General features: G+C 45.3%; 1 protein-coding gene across 3 annotated transcripts in view; it reads right to left on the bottom strand.

Moving 5' to 3' along the window:
• The window catches only part of LOC125295565 (voltage-dependent T-type calcium channel subunit alpha-1I-like), a 171,731-nt gene that overhangs the window by 11,529 nt on the left and 134,244 nt on the right, over nucleotides 1-25,958 (bottom strand). For 2 of the 3 annotated variants that reach the window (XM_048244882.1, XM_048244884.1), the window contains 17 exons: nucleotides 25,780-25,848; nucleotides 21,812-21,990; nucleotides 21,047-21,173; nucleotides 20,579-20,704; nucleotides 19,652-19,741; nucleotides 17,471-17,663; nucleotides 16,693-16,844; nucleotides 15,812-15,921; nucleotides 14,190-14,323; nucleotides 13,023-13,093; nucleotides 10,556-10,634; nucleotides 10,197-10,318; nucleotides 8,588-8,977; nucleotides 3,569-3,715; nucleotides 2,163-2,300; nucleotides 1,531-1,714; nucleotides 332-585 (listed from right to left, as the gene is read on the bottom strand). In XM_048244882.1, the coding sequence (XP_048100839.1) occupies nucleotides 332-585; nucleotides 1,531-1,714; nucleotides 2,163-2,300; nucleotides 3,569-3,715; nucleotides 8,588-8,977; nucleotides 10,197-10,318; nucleotides 10,556-10,634; nucleotides 13,023-13,093; nucleotides 14,190-14,323; nucleotides 15,812-15,921; nucleotides 16,693-16,844; nucleotides 17,471-17,663; nucleotides 19,652-19,741; nucleotides 20,579-20,704; nucleotides 21,047-21,173; nucleotides 21,812-21,990; nucleotides 25,780-25,848 (2,565 nt within the window). The remainder of the gene's footprint in view (nucleotides 1-331; nucleotides 586-1,530; nucleotides 1,715-2,162; nucleotides 2,301-3,568; nucleotides 3,716-8,587; nucleotides 8,978-10,196; nucleotides 10,319-10,555; nucleotides 10,635-13,022; nucleotides 13,094-14,189; nucleotides 14,324-15,811; nucleotides 15,922-16,692; nucleotides 16,845-17,470; nucleotides 17,664-19,651; nucleotides 19,742-20,578; nucleotides 20,705-21,046; nucleotides 21,174-21,811; nucleotides 21,991-25,779; nucleotides 25,849-25,958) is intronic. The other variant, XM_048244883.1, reaches the window with a different exon arrangement.

Here is a 25,958-nt window from a genome sequence, read left to right as displayed (position 1 = left end):
ATTTAGCACTTTGAGTCCATTTTCTGGTTTCTTTTGAATGAACTAGAGCGGTGGACACCGACATTTTGACGATGGGTCCTGTTTTGACTTTCTGACTTATTTTGAATCGCCTCTGACAGGCTGGCTATGGGCATGCACAAACATGTATTAAAATAACCCTTAACGTTAGTTTTCAAAACTGATTAAAATCATTTCTCCAATTAACTTTATGTGCTTCATCGGGGTGCTGCACATTAGCATGTTTGAATGAATAGATTAGTATATAATACATTAAAAGCCTTTGAGCATTGATTATGAACTGAGCTGAACTGTGCTGCAGGTCTTCCTCTACCTGGGTGCAGAGCATCCTGCTGTTGGCTCCTGGAGATCGCAGCGAGGCCCAGGACGCGGGAGAGGTCATCCTCAGCCGCTTGGACCGGTGTCCATACCGGGCCCTGGGCGGTGCTGGGATGGCTGCCGAAGCCGGGTGGAAGAACTCGGCTGGGAGCTGGAAGGGACTGGGCGATGAGCCTCCGCACCCAGCACCTCTCCCCTCACAGACACGCCCGCCCTCTCTGGTGCTGCTACTGCTGCTCTTGGCCCCACCTGCAGTGTGTCCACAGAGGAGCCAATGAGCTGGATAGGGATGGCGTGTGTTAATTAGTGTTCATGGTGTGTTTATTAATTGAATGACTTGTATACAAGGTTGTACCGCTCCCTTTTGTAGCGCTGCTTTTGGGCACTCAGCTTTCTCTGTGAAAGCCACTGCTCGGTGGAATGCCCCACCAGATGGCATTAAGAGCTGTAGGTCTACGAGAAGCTTTCAGGTCAAACCGAAACTTCTGCTGAAAGCTAGTCATTTTGCAATCATTTTATACATCTTGCCTGTTTCTGTGTTAGTCGTTTGCTTGGTATTCAGTTAGTGATCTTTAAAAAAAAAAAATGAAGTTGGTCATACGCATAGTGTGTCATATGTATTTGATTTGCATCGTCATTATGTATTTGAAATGTATTTGATATGTTGTTGTTTGATGTTCTCTGCCTTGTTTGCCTTGTTGACTCGATGTTCTGTTGCTGTGTGGATACTGTATTTTAATTGAGACAGAAGAACATTAGCTTTAGGCAAACTCTGCTACTACTGGGCTTCAAACATGTTTGTACATGGTCCCTACACATGATAAAAAGGCATGGCATGCATTTGAAATACCCAATGGTGACTGCAAAATCACTGTATAGACACCGTCTTTCTTTTAAACTCTCTCTCTCTATAAATATAAATATATATATATATATATATATATATATATATATATATATATATATATATATATATATATATAAAAATCATATTGTATATTTGTTTTGTGCACCTACTGCCTCTATTTTGTTAAAAAGTGCTGAGATGTAAGAATGACTGCTTTTTACTGCACTTTCAAAAAATGCACTTAGTTGAAAAGCACATAATTAGCAGGCTGAGTGGTGCTGAAGGGAAAGGCTGATTATGCTGGTCCCCATCTCTCTGCAGACGAGGCTTTCTCAAAGCCAGCTCACCAGGGCTGTGCTCCGGCAGGGAGAGGCTGGACTGCTGCAGCTGATTCTGGGCCTTGTCCTCCGGCCGCGCCTCCCCCACCTCCATCAGAGAGCAGTGGCCGTGGGAGTGTCGTGGGTCTGAGGCCGTGTCCCAACCCTCCTGATGGGCCTCTGTCTCCTCGGAGCTGTGGATGTCCTCCTCATCCTGAGAGGGAGAGAGAGAGAAGGAAAAACATATTTAGGTCTCCACCTCCATTTCCAGCTGATGTAAACCTTTACCACTGACTGCTAACACTGTAGAGGCTCCTGCTTCAAACCATGCTGCCCACCCACCCCATACATTTCTATCCACTTTTTATAGGAACTCAGTGCATGTAACTAAAGCAAACATGGACAATATGGGAGAAGCATTACTCCTCTTTCCCCTGGATGGCTCACGAGGCTCATGAGATTGAGATCTGAGGATTTATTTATTTGATTCCTGCGGGGTAATTAGCATGAGTTCATGGCCACTCTGACTGATTAGCGCTCATTACAACCGCACAGATTAAGGGCTGTGGTCAGATTTTATGCGCTTTTGCTGCAGTAAAGGCAGCTCAATCCACCCGCCCTCCCCACTGCCATCACACACCTCCATTTCAGAGGAAGCTCACCTTGCTGTCCTGGACCAGCAGCTGAAAGACGCTCTGCTCGTCCAGGCTGAGGTTGTCGGGCAGCGCCGGCGATGAGGACTTGTCCGAGAGCTGCTCGGACCTCAAGGAAGCCTGCTCCAACTCGGCCATTCGGATCTCCTGTAGAGGGGATAGAGATGGGGATGTCACTGTGTTTTCTGGGTGAGAGACATAGCATAAGTCCCTGGAAGAGGCACAAAATCACAAACAGTTCAAAAAAGATATTTTATATAAAACACATTGAAACTTTCGTTTTTCATAATAGTGCTGGATTGAACATGTGAGAAGAAAACTAAGTAAACTGGTTGAGCAGAAAAATAAATACAAATATATAATACAGAGTGAGCAAACATGTACATTTAAATATCAACAGTCCAAAATGTAAATTACTCAATTATATTACTTCCACATTAAATAAACAATGTGAGCACTCTTGTGTAAGTACAGTAAATATTTTTCAGGACTGGAAAGGTTTGCTCTTGGTGAGCCATCCCAGCATAGCACCCACAGAGGCAGAGAGGAGTGTGTCTGCGCGGTGAAGAATGAGGCCGCTCTCAGGGAGAGATTCACACACAGTCGCACACACTGTCACCACCTGTCATAGAAATAAGAGCGAGCGCATGAGTAAGCTGCAGGACAGTGAGCCAAAGACACACAGAGAGATAAAGAGAGAGTTGGAGAGTGAACGAGGGAGTGAGAGAGAGAGGGAAAGAGAGAGAGAAAGAGAGGGGAGAGCATGGAAGAAGAGGAGAAGGAGGAGTACATTAATCAGAAATGAGGTGCAGATGAGAGAGGGACGGATTGATGGGCCGACGCTTGCTGTGGACAGACCCAAATGGGGAATGACAGGTGAGGAGGCTCTCGCCAAAATTACTGCTTCCTTGCCCGAGCATGTTTCAGTCATTCACAGTGATGGACGTTTTGATGACCTGTGACTTAAGTATGCACACGGGAGCTGGACTGGCTGGGCGGATGAGCCAATGCATTAAAAAATGAAGTCATGTACTATAAAAACCAACACAAGCAAATACTCATTTGGCTTACAAGATGAAAATGAGATATTCATGCGTGTACAGCATGCCATTGAGTATTTAATGAGGTATGCAGATATAAAGAGGGTGGCTGATGCAACGTTAATGCGGTTTTAGTACAGTCGATGGCGATGGGAGTTAGCGCAGAAGCGTCGTTTTTAACACGCTGGATTTCGACAACACAAATCCAACCGCCGAACTCCACTCCTAACTCCTTTCTGCATACGAGTGCGTTTCCTCCAGTTCAGGGCCCCCTGGTTATTTCCCTGCCCAGCTAGGAGGCCGAGTCTTTCTGTCCGCGTGCTCGCACACGCGTCCAGACACCCTGTGGAGGGGTGGGCTGAGGAGCGACTGTACCTCTTGTGGGTGAGTCTTGCAGTCTTTGCAGACGGGAGGGGAGGAGTAGTGGTGGAAGACGGACCCCGAGAGGTTGTCAATCATCAGCATCTCACCCTCGAAGGAGTCTTTGATCAGCAGAGACACACTGTCCAACCACAGGTTCTCCTGAGACGCAAATGTGCACGGTCAGCTCTCCTGCTCTTACACTACGCATTTCAATTACTCATTTATTTATTTGCAGCAGGTATTTGTTTATTTTATTCTTGACAGTTCGTAATGAATAGAAAGAGACATCTCAAGGCACCACATGGGGGTGTAAATCGTAATCCCGAGCTGGAGGTAGGTGTGTGTGTGTGTGTGTGTGCGTGTGTGTGTGTGTGTGTGTGTGTGTGTGTGTGTGTGTGTGTGTGTGTGAAGTGACAGAGAGAGTGGAGAGAACACAAGACTCAGTGATGAAGAACGCTCATGCCAACACACAGGCAAAAAGACATGAGGATACTCACAGAGCGAAGGACATACAGAACACACTCACATGTATACGTGCACACACACACACACACAGACACACACACACAAGAAATGTGAACACGCACGCCCCATATCCATATCACAGACCATTTCTCTCCCATTCTCTCTCTTCAAGTCACACCACACACACACACACACACACACACACACACACACACACACACACACACACACACACACACACACACACACACACACACACACACACCTAACGAGCATCCAGGATCAGGCATAGACAGCCCTGCCTGGCTGTTATGGCGGTGCAGCTAATGACCGCCTGAGAGAAAGCTTCCAGCCTCACGTTTCGCTCCTCAGCTTCAAAGAGCCTCTGAGCCCCGACCGCGCTCGGCCTGTCGGCTCCACAGATGAACCCACAAACACATCAGCACTTCATTCCTCCCTCAGATCCATCGGGTCTTTTACAGGACAAATGATGGGGATCCACAGGCTTTTATATCATACAAAAGCAAAATGCTTGACTGGGACACCGGGTTAACAGGGAAGAGTATTGATATGCGCTCACATTTAGACGCTGGTCCATAATCCTGCAAATCACCACCATGTATTAGGGCCTTGTTTGTTTGCCGGTGGGAGTTGTTTCTTACTAATGTTAGGTTTGCATGTATGTCTGAGTCAAGGTCTTGTGTGCATCAAAGGTGAAAGGAAAATGCATTATAGATTGACTGCAACTACAAAAATATTCAATACTCAGTTTGCTGAAGGGGACAATTTAAAGAGGTGGTGATTGAAAAAGCCACTCAAAGGTCTCTCACCAGCACGATAAAACGTTTCTCAATCAGTGCCCTCTCCAGTGTATAATTTTGTGCTTGCCTTAAATCTCAAGCCACAAGCACAGATGTAATTGTGAAATACTCAATTGGTAGGGAACCATTGTGATGTGTTTTTCAAATCACAACTGAAGAAAACTGAAGCATGGGTAACACAGTGGAGGGCTTTTTAAGATAAGCCCTTGATAAAATGTTAAAGCAGATTAGGATTTCTCACAGTTGGGGAGCCTGGGAGGCGCCAAAATGCCTCTCGGGCATACTGAGTTATCTAAACAACATAAGAATAAGAAATAAAGTCAAAAGTATAAATACAATTGACAGAGTGACTCTTTTAGTGTGGATTTATTAAAAAATATAGAGACTTGCGACACCCTTGAGCCTTTGACAGCACCTGGGTGTCCACCAACGAATGTGCAATCTGGGATTGCTTCAGGCTGCGCTGAGATACCACTCTTTACTTGCGATTCAACAGCCGACGGTTACTGAGGACAGCACACTCCTACTGAATTATATTTTAATGCCTATAAGATATTCTATGCCTCAAGTCTTCTACCCCAACCTTATTTAACACTATAAATTAGATAAGGTAACTGCAGATTGAGCTGTATATAAAAATACAAAATGTGGATGCACATGCATAGCTACTGTAGCTGGAATAACACCAAAGACATACACATACTGATAAGCTTGGACAAAACACTACAATTAAAATAAACCTGTCTGTAGAATGGATGGCTGACAACTGCTTGAACAGTCAAATGTTGCACTTCCCTCTCTAGGAAACGACGTAGGATAAAACCTGGCAGCCAGTGTCTGTGCAACATGAGTTCGAGTGATGTGAACATTCTCTAGGAGCGCCCGGTGCCGATAAACTGCCTCTCAATAAGCGCAGCATGTGGATAATGCCCCTTTTCATCAGCACATAAGCATATGGGTGGTGTAGCTCTCGCCCACTGCTCGGCATATGGGTGATGTAGTGGCTGTCCCCACTGTGCACAGGTGGGGTTCCTGTTCTAGCCATTCATGGGGAGTGTTTCCACCTGCTGCCTGTCCGAGGCCTACTCACTAAGAGAAGGATAGAGAGAGACAGAGAGAGAGAGAATTCCCTATCTGCGAGCCCTGTGGCAAATCGGAGCGTAACACATGGCACAGCAGATGCCTTCGCAGTGAACCCATAATCTCCCTCACTAAGGCCTCTCTCTCTCTCTCTCTCTCTCTCTCTCTCTCTCTCTCTTTCTCTTTCCTTCACTCTCATTCACTTTCAATCTCTCACTCTTTCTGCCTGACTTTCTCTACTTCACTACTAATCACTCTCTCTCCCTTTAAGCATCTCTCTCTCTCTCTGCTTTTCCAAAGTAATTCATGTCTTGAAAATGTCAAAATTGATATTTGTAATTTGATGATTCAGCACTCAATCATTCTTCATGATTGTTTGTGTTGGTCAGAAAACGGCCTGAAGTTGAAAGCAGGTGATGGCATTATAGGTTCTGAGCAGGCCAAAACGCATTTAGTGATGAGCATTTATCTGAGCAATACATTCACCTGAGCATACATTCACTTGAGCATACATTCATCTGAGCAATACATTCACCTGAACAAATATTCACGTGAGCATACATTCACCTGAGCATACATTCACCTGAGCATTTCAGAAGTGGATAAAGTAGGTACATGTAAGTTTTGTGTGTGGGTTAAGATGGAGCAGTGCTCCTGATCTGTATAAGAGACCGGCTCCACAGGGATGCTGTAGCTACAGTCCCATCGCTTCTGAATCAGCCTGAGCCCCTGATTCTCTCGCTGTTTTGACCACAACCCAGTGCCTTCCGGTCAACCCTCGTCCTCCCTCCACCCTCCTTACTTTCAGCAATGCTTGTCTGTCAAATGGCTGACTGCTATTCAATCCATTCCCATCTGTCTTCCCTCTGTCTCTGTTCAACACACACACACACACACACACACGCATGCACAGAAGGACGTGCGTGCACACCCACACCCACCCCCACACACACACATGGAAACTCAAGAAGAAGAACCAAAGAAAGAAAGAAAGAGAGAAGAGAGAGAGAGAGAGAGAGAGAGAGAGAGAATCAACAGGTTGAGAAGGATGAATGCATGTGTTGAATAAGGATAACTAGCCTAGCCTAGACGCAAAGTAACATCGGCAAGGTTTTATTCACCAGTTTCAAATGAGAGATACAACAACTGCTGTTGCTCTAAGCTCAACAATCATCAGCACATTCTCTCAACCTCACTTAACCTTGTGTGGCAATTTAAGTCTGTATTCATTAGCATGTTTTAAACCCCATACATATTCACTCCTCCATGAGTGTCTTCTCTATATTCAATTGGAAGGGAACCATCTGAACCACAACGCTTGGCTGCACCAGAATCCCATCATCACCCCCTCATCGCTTTTCATTTTGTTTCGTTGCCTGCCTCCCATCGCTCCCTCTGCTGCTAAAGCCCCCCTCCCTTTTCATTTTGCCTGTAAATGATTCCCCCCTCCCGTCCCTCTGACAGCATCTTGGGAGGAAGGAAGCGGCTTGCTCAGTGGATCAGTGGTCATGGTCCCAGCACTGCGGTGATTGAAAACTCAGATCACCAACCCTCCCCAAAAAATCCTCTCCTTCCTTCTCCTTCTTCTCCTGTGTCATGGTCTCTCTCTCTCTCTCTGTCTCTCTTCTTTCTTTCTCTTCCCTTCTTTCCTCTATCTCCAAAACCTCCCTCTCCCTCTAATTTCCATCGTCTCTTTCCTACACTTTGTCCTTCTTTCTCTCTCTGCCAGTGAGTTACATAAGCACAACAGGCTAAAAACAGACAGGTAAAGACAATTATAGCTCAGCAAAGGTGGCAAGCCACATGACAGTGAGTCATCAGTCTGTGCGTGAGCGTGTGTGTTTGTTTGTGTATTTGTGTCCTTGTGTTTGTGTGTGTTATCTTCTCTCTAACAGTCTGTCTAAGCTAGCGTATGTTTGTCTCCTGCTATTTTTAGCATCTCTCATCTAGGTGGGCTTGTGTTTGTATGTGTGCGTAGGTGAAAGGAGGAAGAGATGGAAAGAGATGGAAAGAGAAGAGAGAGAGAGAGAGAGAGAGAGAGAGAGAGGGAGAGAGGGAGAGAGAGAGAGAGAGAAGAAAGGGTGAGTGTGTCACCATGTGTGTGAGCATGCAGAGATGAGTCGACTCATGTCCTGCGGTAATGCAGAGAGATTTGCATGATGGATCCAATTTTGCGGGTCAATATCTGGTGCAGAACTTCATTAGAGAGGAGATTAATTGTAGTTCATTGTGTTCATGGGTCATGGTGACACACCCTCCCAAACACACACACACACACACACACACACACACACACACACACACACACACGCACATAGACACACACATCTACACACACAAAAACTCACAATCAAATGTTGCCATGGAGATAGAATATCACTGCAGCAACACAAGTTGCAGTGATGAAAACACCCCAATATCCTACCCAATCTCTGTCTCTCTTTATTCTCACCCATTCTCTCTCTCTCTCTCTCTCTTTCTATCTCTAATCTATTCTTTTAATTGTAATTCATCAGTTTTACTCTTCACTCATAACCATTCTCCGACTCTAAGTCATCAGCCCAGGAACAAAAACATCTCTCTCAATCTTGCCCCTTAAGCAACCCTCACAACCCCTACCCCAACCCCCCCCCTCCCTTCCCCCAGTCGGCCTCCAGCAGTATACCTGGGCAGGTGAGTAGATCCGGTGCGGGTCACCGCGGGGCTCGCGGGGGCTGGCGTGTGGGGTGGCTGAATGGGTGTGGGGACCGGTGCTGGGCCCCGGTAGTCCGCACTGGTCAGTCCGGCCCTTGTTGCCCCCGGCCACTCCGGGTGCGCCACCCATGCAGCAGAGGGTGGCCTGTGCCATCTCCAGCTCGATCTCGGCGTCCATCTCGGCTTCCTCAGCCGCCTCCTTGTTGGAGTCGTCCAGGTGCTTCATGAGCACGGCCACCACCACGTTGATGAGCACGAACTGCGCCGTCAGCACGAAGCTCACAAAGTACATGGGCGAGATGAACTGCAGGCTGGGGTTGCACGTGTACTCCGTGCCTGGCGGGCACTCGCGCAGAGTGTCCTGAGGGGGCCACCATAGTCATCAAATATACGGGGGGAAAACGATAGAAAGAAAACAGAGTGTGGTTACTGATGTTAGTTGACAGCCGTAGTTGTCCATCTTATGGTGTTGTTGTTTCCTCCTGTAACATGCATTGAGCTTGCACTCAATTAGGATGCACTACCATTAGTCACTGTGAACAATGGGCGCTCGCTGAGAGTGTGCTGATGACTTTTCTGACGCAGCAGCTATTTTATGCTGCTCGTTTTTCATCGCACTGCTACGTCTGAACCTCAACTCAAGGTAATTATGATTTGTTTGCCATGCTTGCCGACTTGCTAGCGAGCGGGGGGGGGGGTTGTTTTTGCCGGAAATACGTGTGAGCTTGGCCTTGTAATTTTCCAGCCCTGATTATGGTCTTTCGTGGCCAGACACGGGCTGTGTTCGCTTCAGTGAGCGCGGTCATCTATGAAGCAGGTCGTACATGATAAGTGCCAGGCCCTGCCACCCTCTATCACGTGGCATTCTCTGAGTGCGAGGCATTTGCAAGCTATACTTTTGCACATAAAGGGCCCATTTAAATGAAAGGGTATGGATATGCTGAGCTGGCAAGTCCTCTGTCATCATGCCATAAAAGTGCTATAGGACTGATAAAAGGAAAAAACTCTGGCACAGGGTCAAGAGCTGTCATTGGATGTCATTGTTTTTTTATCATCTATACTCTAGTTCCACAAAAAAGAGAAAGTGACAGAGTGTGATGGGGATGATATAAGTATAAGTATACGGTATATACTTTTTTGATCCCTTGAGGGAAATTTGGTCTCTGCATTTAACCCAATCGGTGAATTAGTGAAACGCAAACAGCACACAGTGAACACACAGTGAGGTGAAGCACACACTAATCACGGCGCAGTGAGCTGCCTGCTACAACGTGATGAGACGTGATGAGAGGGAACGAGCCAGAGAGAGAGGGTGACATTCAATAAAAACAAAGAGAGTGAGTTGGAGTAAGAGAGAGACTCATAAAAAAAAATCATAAAATAACTAAAATGCATGGGCCAGTCCTACATCTATCTACAAACACCATGTCAATTTACAATGAATTATTCATGTACACACTATACACAAATCCACACAATATACTGCACATAGAAGGAGGGGATAGCAAACTGAGGGCTACTGACTTAAACAAAATCTTGTTTTGGGGTTACAGCTGGACATCAAAGAAAAAAATCACTACCTTCATGATGCCGTTCCAGTTGTCCCCAGTGGAAACCTGGAAGAGGGTGAGGAAAGCCATTCCAAAGTTCTCAAAGGTGGCGTGTCGGCTCATCCCCTCACAGCGATACTCCTCATTACAGACTGAGTTAGAGAGAGAGAGAGAGAGAGAGAGAGAGAGAGAGAGAGACAGACAGACAGAGAGTGAGACGGTAACACATACAAACAGTCAGTCCAGACTCCAGACAAAACATACACCTGCACAAAGAACAACATGGTGGTTTGTTTGTTGCTGTTTTGACTGCAGGCATGATTGATGTTTCTGTAAGCTCTGTAAACAAATGAACATGAACACGCAGAGAAGATGGTGTTGTGACTCACCCAGTTCTCCAAAGAGCTCCACTCCCAGAGCGGCATAGATGAAGAAGAGGAGCATGAAGAGGAGGCCCAGGTTCCCCACCTAAGGGTGGAGAGGAGGCGGAGGGGATCATTCAATTAGCTGCCTCTGATACCATTTACAGTGTCTATGTCTCCGAACGGCTGGACACAATTTCAATATCAATTTAAACAGTTTACACACGTGGTAATAATGTGATAGCCCACTATGAATTACAACTCCGATATCCCCGCAACATTTACTAGCGCTCGGACGGCTAGCGAAGCGTGATCGAGCAGCGATTTAATAGCGCACCTCTGTCACCTGCTCCAACGTTGGTGTCAGAGGCATTAAAATGAATCTGAATTAACCTATTTCATGGGTGAGGTGACCTGCTTCTCAGAGCAGTTGAGTCAAGCCCCGGCATGCATATTAACAAGCTCAGCCACAGCCCAAAGACAACACTTGCACTGCCTGGAGCCTCGCCAAAATGTCTGTGCTCACTCAATGGGCCTAAAGATAAAAGCAAAGCTCAGCTGGAGACAGGAGGATAGATGGAAAAAGATTAGCTTTTATTGATACAGAACTCCTTTGCTAATATACTACTTGGGAAAATATAAAATTCAACACACTAAAGGGAACAGCAATACGAAAACAGGCCAGCAACCTACATGGATGCACACAGCAATATTGTGTACTCCCCCAAAATGGTCCAATATAAGACAAGTTCAATTTTGTCAGCTACTGAAACAGGTCGCCTTTTGGTACAGCATCAGAAGATCCAAGTTGGCCACTGAGTAATTTCACCCACCATTCTGAGAGCTTTATGACCCATCTCGGCAAGTGAAATAAAACAAGGCCTTGTCTTTAGTGTGGTGGTAATGGGAACCAGTGAGGGCATTTATGCCCTGCTGAATGGCACCATGAGCCGTCGTGGCTGGAGGTGAAGCCGGATTGCGCACCTCTCCCCACGTGTCGCACAGAGGCTCATTTCCCTCTAATTGGCTGACATCTTGTGAAGTAGTAAAAAGCAAAAAAAAAAAAAAAGGAGATTTGAAGGGGGAGTATGAAGGGGAGACTGAAAGAGCTGTGCACAGATGATAACTCCTGCAATATAGTCTTGCTTGACATAACAGTAAAATAAACTGGCTATAAATCTCAGTGATACAGAGTGGCTGTTCTACATACTTCTTGGACTTCTTTTACATACAGTAGTTTTATGAGGAGGACTGATGGTTTCCGGATGGATATTCACAACCAGTCAAAGCATAGAAAGGCAGGATGAGTCAACATGAAATGAACAAAGGCATATCTGTCTTCCCTCTCATTAAGAGACAATTTAATAATGAGTCTGTGCAGTCTATCTTTCCAATGATCAGCTTATTTGGAGCTCACTGCTAGTAACGCCCCATCATATCAATGGTGGTCATATTGCTATTAATAATGGTTATATCTCCATCAGTGACACTTCGACTGACAAAGTATCTCTGACAAAGCAGCTGACTCTAGATCAGTTACTGTACATCCCAGTATCCGTGTGGTCTTAAAGTAGCAGTTAGAACAGCAGTACTGATGGCGTGTTCTAGAGTCAGAATGGCACAGCTGATGCTGTACTGCTCAGCCACTCAGGAGTCTGACTGAGGCGTGCCAGTAAGCGGGCGTCAGAATCAGCTCTAGCGCTGACGTGGGTCGTAATGTTATTGGGGGTTAGCGTGCGCGCCCGTGCCTCGGTGGCAGCCTCCTTAATCAGGCGCCGTGTTAATTACACCCCCAATTCCGCCGAGATCAGGCACGCAGCCCGCCACTAATGATCGAGGGATCAATATTTACGCAGGGGGGAGGAGAACTATGCGTCACCGCCGCCTTGCTCTCTCAGAATCCCCCACTTGCTCTCTCTCTCTCTCTCTCTCACTGAAGTCTGTACTGTCTGTGGCTCTGTCTGTCTGTTCATGCCTGACAAATTATACATCACTGGACTGAGTTTCATGTCGGAGTTGACCCTCTACCACTTCACGTCTCTCATATCTACAGAATGTACTGTATCTCTTTACTGTATGTCTGTTGCACTTTCAATTCTAATCTGTCCACATCTAACATGTCCTGTGCAATTTTAAACACCTTTTTGTTGTGAGATAGAAAACTGTGATAGCCCTTCAGACCTTCAGATCTACCCTTAACCCTCACAGCAAGGGATAAAGGTAGATAAAAAGAACTATACAAAGATTGAGAAAGATAGAAAAAGGTCCCTTGGGAATGCTCTCTGTGATACAGAATGTTATTGCAAGTCCAATGTGTTTCATATTGAGATATAACCTGCATCAGAAAGGCTCCAAAAACCCACCCATTTGGCATACACATTCTAAAACTCAAACTCACTGCCGTTCCAGTTCCAGAAATTACAGTTAGTGGTGAACTACACAGGTAAGAAACTATAACAATGTCTGAGCCACAATATTGGTGAATGTACAGCACCTGTGGTAGTGCTTGCACCACGGTGTCCAAAAGAGCTCTCATCCCAGTAGCCATCTTCAACAGCTTTAGCACTGCAGGAGAGAAAGAGAAAGAGAGAGAGAGAGAGAGAGAGAGAGAGAGAGAGAGAGAGAGAGAGAGAGAGAGAGAGAGAGAGAGAGAGAGAGAGAGAGAGAGAGGTTTTATGAATGGAGAACATCGAGACAAAAGGGCATGGGATTATGGATGGGAGAGTTGTAGGGATCCCCTCTGGTTCAATTTCAGCCCAAGGAGGTAATGAAGCTCTTGACAAAGGTCACAGCTAAAATTAAACATTTCACACACCTACACGAAGAGACACATAAGGACACATGCACACAAAACACTTCAGGCGCTGGGGCACACACACTCACACTCTCACACACACACAGCTGTGCAAGAAACAGGACGGCAACACGACTGTGGTGCAGTGACACCTTCAGTTGAGAGGGTAGAGATGAATTAGCCAGGCTGACAAATCAATCTGGGGACAAAATATCATCTGGGCCTAATAGAGCTTTAGTGTGTGCAGCTCATATTGCCACAGCGTCATAATGACCAGGCACTAGGGACACAAGGACAACAGTCATACATTAAAGGCAGCCAGGGGAAAAGATGTACAGAAAGACTGTGAGAGTGATAAAGATATATATATATATATATGTGTATGTGTGTATGTGTGTGTGTGTGTGTGTGTGTGTGTGTGTGTGTGTGTGTGGGGGGGTTCTTGCAAATGTGTGTGTTCCAAAGTGGAAGACAGAGATAAAAAGAAAGACATAAGATAAAAGAAACAACAGGTTGAAAGGGAGAGTGAATTACTGATAAAGCATGCACGAAAGAAAGAGGAAGAACTGCCATTGACTGAAAAAGAAAAGGAGTAACGTGAACAGACAGGACGTTCTGAGAGAGCCAGAAGGGTAGCTACAGCCGCAGAGGAGCTTGTTTTAGACACAGGCCAACAGGGGTGACGCCGAATCTAGTGAGGGTGACACTGGATGGCACAGGGTTGTGGGGCATGCAGCTGAGGTGGGCAAAACTGTGACAGGAGGGTTTGTGCTGATACTCTTGGTCATGCCAGGGTCTGGGAGGCATAGACCCAAGGTGGGCACCATACCAGGCATCTAAGGGGCAGTGATGGTGAAAAGGCCTTACCGCGTGCTATGCGTAGCACCCTCATGATGCGGATGATGGTGGGGTTGATGGGCAGCGCGGCGCTGATCTCGATCTCCTCCAGTATGATGCCCATCACCGACAGCAGCACGATGGCCAGGTCCAACTGGTTCCACCTGCAGAAGGGACGGACAGGTTGATTGGGAGAGAGAGAGAGAGAGAGAGAGAGAGAGAGAGAGAGAAAGAGAGAGAGAGAGAGAGAGTGGGAGTGGGAGCGTTGAGCTGTCCGATTAGCATGAGATCCAGGAGGGGCTGAACGCACAAACACTATAGCGCTCGATGCCCTGAATGCAATGCAAGCGTTTTGCACGCTGTAAGCCTGGTGTATGCGTTTGACAAGTGGTTGGCCCAAACACTAATCCCTGAATCCTCTATCCTCTTAGGCTCTCCATGGGCTCCTCACACTTTTCACTGTGGTTAGCCTCTCATTGATGCCATATTGAAATCCTGTCCTCATTTTTTATGCCAGCGTGTTGTTCCCCCACGGAGACGGCAACACTAAATTTGGAGGCACCATTCCTCACAGGGACACTGACTAACACGATGCGGGAGGTGTGAGGAGAAAGTATTAGGCTGTATTTATCTAGTTCTAAACGGTGCCCAGGGGCCAAACTGCTCTTTCTATTCATCTCATTGATATGTCACCATCTGAATGAGCCTGTTGCCGTCCCAACCGATGCTCTTAGTTACAGTTTGGCCCATATGTCAAACAACGGTGCAGTATTTTTAATTTTTTTTTGTTCTAATGGAAATTTAATTTTTTTTTGTTCTAATGGAAGAAACTAAAGAAAGCATGTCCTGTAAACACTGCGATTGCGACTGCGACTCTTGTGTTACAGTAAAGCAATATAAGACTCCAATACAGTGCTAGAAGGCAAACTGCAAAACTCTATTCCGTTTTGATTTCAATTAATGCAATGCCAATTTTCAGTTCAATTCTATGTAAACCAATCCTGATGAACTGAAGCGGATTTAATTAATTTGATCCCATCAATCATTTACTGCCGTCTTGTCTAATGAAATTAAAATGCTTCTTAGACGTGCACAGATCCTACATTCATTTGATTCACACACTTTAATTTGACACTCTTTATTACTATAGCAACAGATGACACAGCATAAAGCCAGAGTAGCTACCCTCCAAAGTATTCAAGTGAGCTCGAGTGGTTTCACTGGATGAATGCCATAGAGTGTAGGAGACAGAGTTGTGTTTCCTGAAAGAGCTGTGATAAACAACTCGTTTAAACTTTCCTCTTGCCTCAGTTGGAAGGGAGACCTCTCCCAGCACTGGTAAGCAATTTATTTCTACATTTCAATCGGAAATTGAAGATAATAGAAAATAAAAGAGAAATAAATAGACAAGCTGACAGCAAGTTAGAGCGCGCTGCAGTCGGAGAGTGGGGAAGGCAGACAGTGCAACTGGCAATATCTCCCTCTAATTTATCAGTGATACATCTATTTAGAGGTACAACAGAGAAAGAGAGGGAGAGACAGAGAGAGAGAGAAAGAGAGAGAGAGATAGAGAGAGAGAGGGAAAGGGAGAGGAAGGAGCGCACGGCTCTGTTTTTTTAGAGTTCTGGGGGCTGGTGCTTCAGTGGCAGTACCTGTCTTTGAAGAAGCGGTGGACTCCGAAGGCGATGAGCTTCAGAACAGCCTCCAGCACAAAGGTTGTGGTGAAAAAATAATTGCAGTACTTCAGTGTTATCTCCAGGGACTTCAGGTGTGAAAGAGGAGGGAGACAGAGAAAGAGGGGGAGAGAGAGACAGAGAGAGGGAAAGAAAGAAAGAAGTAGATAGAGAGAAGAATTACAAATGCTCCAGGACCACATGACAAAAAATAAGATGTCCCTATCTATTGGATTTGTGCTAATACACACAAAGCTCAGAGCTATAGGATCTGCATGGCAGGCAGAGGAATAGTTCACAGAGAGATGGGCTGAGCAGCAGAAACACTTGGAGGACAGAACATGCAGTTTGACAACAGAACCGCAACCATCCAAAAGACAAACACTACCAAGCACTAAATGCAAAACAACAACAACAACAAAAAACAACCAATTCACCACACAAAATCACCGTCATCCTTTCTCCCCACACAAATGCTTACATGCTAACTGACATGTTTATTTCAGCACACAGATGTGGAAAGACAGACAGGCAGGCAAACAGACAAGGATCTAGACAGAGACGAGAGAAGGAACAGGGAGAGATGCACACACACACTCACACACACACATGATTGCACATACAAGATGGCTAATGCAAACAGTAGACAGACACTGGACGGACAGCTGGACAGAACTCAAGAGAGTGAGAGGGACTAGACAGAAGAGGGCATGCAGACACTAAAGAAAATATGACAAAACTCAATGAGAACAGGACACACACACACACACACACACACACACACACACACACACACACACACACACACAGGCCAGTAAAACTCCAGGGCAGGCATCCTGGGCCCTGGGCTAGACTCTTACGTGAGGCTGGCTGTAGTGCTCCAGGGACATGGTGACCACGTTCACGCAGATGATGAAGGTGATGAAGAGGTCCAGGTAGTGGCTGGTGCACAGGTTGTGGATCATCAGACGCACAGGGCTGTAGCTGGAGTAATAGGGCAACTTCTGAGCCTCTGGAGCAAGAAGTAGGGGAAGAAGACAGAGGGTGAGTCATGAAGACAAGCATCACAGACGTTACAGAAGAGCGCAGAGAGAGTGCAAGAGAAAAAAGTGAGGACTTCACACAGGGATAGCCAAACAGCACAAGCCATGTACAGTATTAGCCTGTGAGGACCACCTGTCTTTGCACCGTCTGCTTTCTCTGTACTCTGGCTCAGTTGGCTACAAAACATGCTGCTCACACTGAAGTTCACCTCCCAAGGAGCCTCGGGTAGCTGCATATGCTAAATAATATGTTTTAATATGCAATTAATTGTTCCAGCACAGGACTTCACCTTTGACTGTGCTCTTGGTTACATATTGATCGCTTATTCTCCATTCTCCATTTGGCCCATTGTCAGCGTTCTCAACATTTCTTTCTCATAACTCTGGCTGCACACTAGTTTTAAAAGCTGTTTGTTTGCCTGTACTGTATATTGAGATTCTATGGATCAAGCAATCTACTTAGCAAACAGAGAATAATACGCTACAATAAAAAGTGCTAAAGCCCAACAATGGGAAAGGCTGAAAAAAGGGGAAACTGGCTCTGACATCTTCCCCTCCTCCTCCTCCTCTTCCTCCTCCTCCTCCCTCCACTCACTCCGTCTCTTCTTCTCCATGCGGCGGAGCCTCTTCTCCTCCCTCCTCTTGGCCTCCTCCACCTCCTGGTGCTGGCGGCACTTGTGGAAGTTCTCCACCACCACGCCCACGAACATGTTGAGCACGAAGAAGCTGACGATGAGCAGGAACGAGATGAAGTAGAGCAGCATCCACGGGTTGTTGTTGGTCACAGGCTGAAGGAACACACACAACACACACACACACACACACACACACACACACACACACACACACACACACACACACACACACACACACAAACACACACACACACACACACACACACACACACACACACACACACACATTGCTTTTACTGTCTGCACTGATTAATCAGAAAAGATTAGAACATCTCAGTCACAAAATCTCAGTCCAAAAGTTTCTTTTCTATTTCAGGCATCCATTTCAATTTTATATTTTTGTCTCATGTTCCCAGATCAGAACAAGTGAGCGGGGGTAATGTGACAAAACATATAATCAGAGGAAATATTGAGCCCTGTAATCATAAGAAATAAGCTGCAGCCATGCAGGCTCAGGAACCAGAGCAGAGTGGCGGGAGAGGTATCCATGGCTCTGTATAACTCGTCTCACTGAAGCAATCTGTGTGTGTGTGTGTGTGTGTGTGTGTGTGTGTGTGTGTGTGTGTGTGTGTGTGTGTGTGTGTGTGTGTGTGTGAGTGAGCGTCAGCATTGCAGCCAGAGATGAGAGGCCCCAAATGAAGTCATTGTGAAACAAGTCGTTCAGACTTATTGTTTGTGATATTTCCATTACCAGGAAAAGTGGAGAGCAGTACACACATGCACAGACGCTGTATCCCCCCCCCCCCACACTCTCTCTCACCCTTTCTCTCTCTCTCTCCCACACACACACACACACACACACAAACTCATGCACATGATCACAGCAGTACAATGCCATAAAGAGACAGTCTGAATGTCTGAGAGAGCATCTGACACATACTGTAGGGCAGCAACTAGTAGGAGAACAATATTCCAGTCAGATGTGCAATTTAAGGGGTCAAATGACAAGAGAAGAGATGGGCTGCAAAGTAAATGACAAAAATAGCATTAAAAGATAAAGGGCCCCATCATGACAGTCAAAAGTGCATCGTCACTCGTCAAAAGCTTATTCAAATTTAGTAGGATGTGTCCAGTCCACATTGGGAGGGTTTTCGTTATCAAACGTTGAGCGCATGGCGCAACAAGGTGTTCCTAGGTTTTTTAATCAGTCATATGGGTGTGTTTGGGGCGTATAACATCATTTAAACCAATGAAAATGACATCTGCCATTCCCTTTACCGGCGCAAAGCGCGATGTCAAATAAATGCATCGGTATTTTGACATTCAACGGCGCATTTGAAGGAGGCTGCTTGCGAAACCGTATGGAATAGTCATTCCACTAAACCATGCTTTACTAAAACCTAGCATAGCCTTCACATATTTGAACTCATTGGCAAAGTGAAACTAACTTCACCATGGTGTCAGTCAACGACAAGACAGTTATATGCAGTTACTTTCACTATTGACTGATAATGGGTTACCATCGAAAACATAGGCTGGAAAAAGCAACACTTACCCTAATATTGCTCAAATGACTGAATAAAAAACATTTATGCTGCAGAGGAGTTGCTTGTATCTCGTGACAGTGCGTCTTCAGCTGTGCTCCATACGTGTCTCTCGCCTCTCCCCTAATCACTTTTAACCGTCATTACCAATTTGCAAATGATGGTGAATAACTATTCGATGTACAGTATTTCGTAATATCTTTATTCTAATTATGTTTCCCATTGTAAACGTGCAATTTGTAATGTTTTGCGTGGACGTGCACTGGTGTGCGTTCATGGATGATAGGTGCACCCGCCAATGTGACTGTTGACAATGTGCTCTTAAAATAACATATATATATATATATATTATATAATATATATAATAAAATAACTCGCCATAGACTTTTGACCAGGTGTACAATAGCGATTTTTAGACAATGCGCTAAGCCACTCCCTAAGTTGTTAATTGCCACACCCCTGGGCACATTGTTTAAAAAATAAACGTGCAAAATAAGGAATTAAACTTTGCTCAGGGGGAAACGAGTTTTACGCCATGCGCCAGGGTGCAAAATACAGCCCAAAGAGAGCATCTTTATTGAATCTTTAAGGCCTCACCTGCTGGTCCACACCCACAGCGTCCAGGCCATGGTACATGATGTTGACCCAGCCATCTTTAGAGGCCAGGACGAACAGGGACATCAGAGCCTACACAGGAGAATGGGGGAAAATGAGCAGTCAAGGAGACCAAGTAACACAAACACAAATGTGCCACACACACACACACACACACACACACACACACACACACACACACACACACACACACACACACACACACACACACACACACACACCTGAACAGGTACAACAGGGACAGTGCATGACTAAAAATTATAAACAGGAGCATAACTGAGGAAATACTGTATATTGTAAAGCAAAAACAGAACATATCACTTTATATTGACATACTGGAAAGCAACATGAACAGGAAAAAAGCAAAGAGATCAATACAGAATAGATGAACACTACAGTAGCAGGAAAAATAGCAGGAACACACAATAGAGAGAGTGTGTACAATACATAATAAGACTCAGATATGCAAATCTAAGCAGACGGCCATGGAGAATGAGAAACAAAAAGCATATAATCAGAATACAGTCCAGCATAAGAAGAGACTATTGGATTGATTATTTTTATGGCCTTTTTTGCACTGTACTGTATATGTTGCAGTTAGTTCAGTATCATAACTTTGTTTATATAACATTAACCCCAATCCTAAATCTATCCCTATGTAAAGCATTATTGTGATGCTTGTCATTGGTATTCAGAGTGCAACATTCGATTTAATAATTAAATTACACTGTAACAAGATCTGTGTAATGTAATGTCAGGCTGCAAAATTACATTACATTAGTATGAGTTATGTACATGAAATACACAGAAAGAGGCATAAACAATGCCTGTACTCTACAGCAAGCATGCTGTATGTATGAAGCATTTCCTCCATTTGCTGACTTCAAAGTGTAAAAGTGAAAGACAAACCTGCCCAAGGTTGTCAAAGTTGTACTTGTGATGGACCCATTTGTAATTGGCCAGGAGACAGTCGGACTTGTTGGTGATGTTTTTGACATCTGGACCCAGGCAGTGAAAAAACTTCCCTTTGAAAAGCTAGTGAGGCACAACACACACACACACACACACACACACACACACACACACACACACACACACACACACACACACACCACAAAAAGCTGTCAGTGGGATTCCAAATGCCTTGTTTACTCAATTTACAACACTGTAAAATCCTCCTGGTAGGTACTGAGTCATTTTATCAATTCAGTTGAGTGGGAGTGCACCTCTGTGGGTGTCTGTCTGTGTGTGTGCATGTGATAGAAAGACAGAGAGAGAGAGAGAGAGAGAGAGAGACAGAGAGAGAGAGAGAGAGACAGAGAGAGAGATATATAGCAGAGGATGGAAAGAAACAGGCAGAGAGCGCCTGAGGCTCACCTGGACTCCGAGGATGCCGAAGATGATGAAAAAAGCGCAGCAGATCAGCACAATGTTTCCAATGGGCTTCAGAGAAGTGATCAGCGTCTCGACCACCAGCTTCAGGCCCGGAGCTCGACTGATAACCCTGCAGCAGCAGCAGCAGCACAACACACAGACACATGGACACAAACAACACGTTTGCACTTTGAAATCTCAAAGACAGCCAAAGAAATATGTGAGATATGTTAGAGTTGATTAAATTATAATATATTTAAGTTGAGCTATTTAGCAGAGGCTTTTATGTTAAGCATCTTACAAATCATATTAAATATTACACTACTACAGTCCAGAAGAAATTACAATACATTTTGCGTGGGTCAGCATGTGTGGTCAAAAACATCTATTTCAAATTATTAGCTGCTTATCTGATGTTGTGAGCTTAATGTGCTCTGGATGAAGGGGCAAGAGTATGTTTATATTTTGAAACAGTAATGGTAACATGTAGGCCCATGTGTACTGACTAGATGTAATGTATGTTGTGCACTATGGACCCTTTCAAGAGAGTTCCATTATCAGCATCATAGTTGGCCCCACAAGACTTCCTTTTTAACATTCCATATGTTATCTTAATGCAGAGGAAGTAGATTGGGGCCCAAATAGAATGTTCAAGCATTGTTTTTGTTTTTATTGTTGAAAGGGTCTATTGGTTAATTAGACATGCTGGCGCCACAGTGTAATTGGCACTGGGGCCACATAATGAAAGCTGCAGTAACCCCATAGTACCTAAGGGGGCGCAGTGTCCGGAGGAGCCGGAGTACCCGCAGCACACCTAGAATCTTGGCCCCGCCCGCCATGGAAACCACAATGTCGATGAGCGATACAAAGACCAAGAAGCCATCTAGAACGTTCCAGCTGCTACGGAGGTAGGCCTGCTCGCCCAGATACAGCCCCATTGACACCACCTGCACAGGGGAGATGACCATCAGGAGGGAGTTAACAGCAGTTAGTGGCCAATTTCATCCGTTGGCTACAATATAGTCATAAACCAGAATCAAACACATGCCATGGTATGACCCACACTGACAGACTGAGATGGAAACTTTGATTGTGGTAATGCAGACGTCAGCAGTGCATATAGCTGGGGCACAATGTTTCAGAGTCAATCTGAACTGTAATAAAGTGGGATATAATCAATACATTATTATCAATGTTAAGACAAATGACCGGTCTATATTCAAAATGAATCTCCCTGATCACAGAGCCATCAGTATATGCATTACACACGTGTTATAAATTAAAAATGTTTAGATCAGGTTAATTCAGATGTACAATAAGTTCCTGCCTATTAACCAAGGTTTATATATAGATTTAGCAAAATGTCATCAGCTATAAGGTTACTACATGGGGCAGGGAATATATATGCTAATGCATTTTTTTTTTCTTTCTTCATTCTTCTTTCTGATTGCCTTTATGTTTATGTCTGTGTGTACCACAGCCACAAGGCATTTAGTATCATATGAAAGTTTCTGTAGATTTTATTCACTCTGAGAGTGGCTATATATCCTTTGTATGAGTATTAAGAAAGTGCTGATGGCATTATGACAATGGCATTATGACAAGGGCATGCATGCACGAATTGATGAATGTTGTAAAATAAAAGTCAATGAATGAAGTCAATGAATGAAGTCAATGAATGCTGTAAAATTAAAGAATAGCGGGGTCCACAAAAAGAGGCACAAAGCTGGTTGCCACATGGATTGTGGGTTTTTTTTGTGGCAAAAAGTCACCATAGTATGGTTAATACAAGATGTGTCTTATCTGGGCAAAATTATACCTATTATACCTCAAAATGATTAACCTTTAACACTACAAGAGTGTTAAACCGACTAACAATGCCCATTACATTTTTCAGCTAATATCAAATGTAGCTCAAATGTCTTCACGTATCCGCCTCGGACCAAACTAATTATTACGAAACCTCAGCTTGGACACGGAGAATTGAGCTGAAATGAGAACAGGAAGAGAGAGATGAAAGAGGTGGTGGGAAGAGAGAGACCAAATTAGGACAATGTAGCCAAAAAAAAAAGAGAGCGAGCGCCAGCAAGCCGAGAGGAGAGTAAGGGAGCAACGATGGAAGAGAGGGAAAGAGAAGGGCAAGGGAAGAAGAGATATATGAGGGAGAGGAGAGGGAAGTGTAGGGGCAGCTGTGGGGTCCTGCGGCCGCGTGGTGTGGGCAGAGACGGGTGACGCTAACGAGACGAGTGACACGGAGAGGGTGCGGGTGAGGGCCGAGCGGGCCAGTCTGGGTGAGGCCGGGCCACTGACCCTACGCAGCTGAGCAGCGGCAGCAACACAGACGGTGAGCTGCCACTGAAGTCTGCTATGTTTACGACCACTACATCATCCTCTCATTCTTCCTTTCTGTCTCTCTCTCTCTCTCTCTCTATCTCACACTTCCCTTCTTTCCTCTCTTCCCTCTTCCCTGTCTTGCCACTACATTCTTCTTCTCTGTCTTTATCTCTCCCACACACATACACATAGACCCACACACTCTTTTTTTCTCTCGCTCTCTCTCTCTCACTCTCTCACACACACACACACACACACACACACCAGACTGATAATGGTCTGCATTTCTTTGACACTGCTGCACCTGCTCCCTAGAGTTAAGCCTCACTAACAACACACAGCGTAGCCTCAAAATAGATAGCTGCCCCCCCCCCCCCCCCAACCCCAAACACACATACACACACACCCACACACACAGCTGAACATAAGCGCTGCTTCCTGGACTACAGCGGCGCTTCAGATGTCCTCATATGACCACAGGGCACCGTTTCATCTTCTCGTTCTCAGACAGGGGGAAGGAGGAGTAAAGAGACTCAGCTGTGCGCTCTCTTTTCTTTCGTTGTGGTTTCAAACGACGGCCTGTGGACTGATGTAAAGAGTGGACACTGTGTGATGCCTAGGCTCGAGGAGCCCCTGCGAGGACCATGCCATCTCATTTGGAGTGTGAGTCAAGATGAGAGAACTGTGCCCAACACTGTGTGTAGTTCACACAAGATGGGAAAAAATAGAGGATGTTCAGAATGGGTATAATATCCAAAATCAAACGCAACTACAAGATCAGAGTGCTAACATGTGACCACATCCCTGCAAGAAAAGACTTACTCATGACTTCCTGAGAACCAAAATGTGAGTTTCAAACACAACTAAGCTTCATTAAAATTGATTGGACTACGGGAGAGGCCAGATGAGCTTTGTGTAGTATCCAGTCTTTAGTAAAACTGTAGAATCCAGTTGTTTCAAACCAATATACCTGTTGCTGGCTTGTCTGCATGTCAGGGCTACCGAAACAAAAACAAGAACGGAATTCCAGTTCCAAACAAAGATTTACTGAATGCCTTCCACAGAAGAGGCTATCTATTAACCAATGGTGGTCTAGAACATGGATTTTACCCAATATTTGATCCTGGCTTTTAAGAGAAGAGACTCAAGCATTACTGGGTATCCTAGTGAAGTAGGTAGTTGTGGATGCTCAGGAGAGCTGCTTAAGTGTGTTTGTATAGTAATGCCTTGGAGCTATATAGCACTAGCATTGGCACCTTTGGCACATTTGATAAAGTCAGGCTGCAGGCTGCATATGCCAAATTTCACACTAACTGGACAAATAGTCTTGGAGCATTTAGTAAGAAATAGACTATGAGAAAAGTCACTGACAAGCCATGGATCTAATCTGGCATGACCTGCATAATCAGAGAATAATTGCCTGTTTAATGCAGCAGAAGACTGAGAGCAAAATAGCTAAACTAATGGTGGTCGGCTAACGTCCACTGTTCCACATTTGACCAGAAACCCCTACAAATGGTTATGAGTACTGCCATGCATAAAGGATTAAGAGTTAGAGAGGTCCCTGCACAGAGAGTAATATGGGGTGTGTACAAAGCAGACAATCTCTCTCTCTCTCTCTCTCTCTCTCTCTCTCTCTCTCTCTCTCTCTCTCTCTGTCTTCTCTCCTTCCTCTAAGCACATGCACAAACACACACAGGCTGTGTCTGTGTGTCGTCTGGCTAGCAGTTCTGACGAGCCTCTCTCTCGTCTGCTCTACTGGTTTAATAATTGATTGGGTTACATAATTGATGGGCCACAAGTGCCAAGCGCTCCCAGCTGAATGGATGGGAGCGATGGGGAGATTGCGCCTGAAAGAGGAAACGGACGCTAATTAATATCATTGCTTAATTGCTCATCATGAGAGGGACAGAGAGGGCATACCAGCATTGCAGCCCACACCCCCACCCCAATGCTATGAGACAGAGATAGAGAGATACAGAGAGAGAGAGAGAGAGAGAGAGAGAGAGAGAGAAAGAGAGAGAGAGAGTAAGGGAGAGAGAGAGTCGACTATGATGTCACATAAAATTAAGGCGTATTTGCACACAGATGTTTGAAACTTGAAAGTGACAGCAAATGCAATACTGAGGTCAGCACCTGGGGGGCGCACAGGGACGACAACGATGATGATACTCCGGAGATGCACCCCGGGGTGAAATCAGACGTGACTTGTGAGCTCACAGAGGAGGTAATTGTTTGCAAACATCTCCCCGCACCCTTTCTCCTCCTCCCACACCCTAACCCCACATCTGGAGCTGTGCCTCCCTGTAGGACATTGCAACCCCCCCAACACACACACACACACACACACACACACATACACACACATATGGACACACACACACACACACACACACACTTACCTTGAGTGTCATCTCCCCTACAAAGATGGCGGTGAAGATGTAATTGGATATGGTGAGGAACACCCGCTCCTGAGAGGAGAGAGAGAACAAGAGAGGAGAGAGAGAACAAGAGAGGAGAGAGAGAACAAGAGAGGACAAAAGAGAACAGAGAGACGGAGGACAGGGAGTGAGAGCTGGGC

This window comes from Alosa alosa, chromosome 6, assembly GCF_017589495.1.
Source record: "Alosa alosa isolate M-15738 ecotype Scorff River chromosome 6, AALO_Geno_1.1, whole genome shotgun sequence".
In the NCBI taxonomy this organism is placed as follows: Eukaryota; Metazoa; Chordata; class Actinopteri; order Clupeiformes; family Clupeidae; genus Alosa; species Alosa alosa.
Note: the sequence above shows the minus strand (reverse complement) of the source record. Positions and strands in the feature narration are given on the sequence as shown.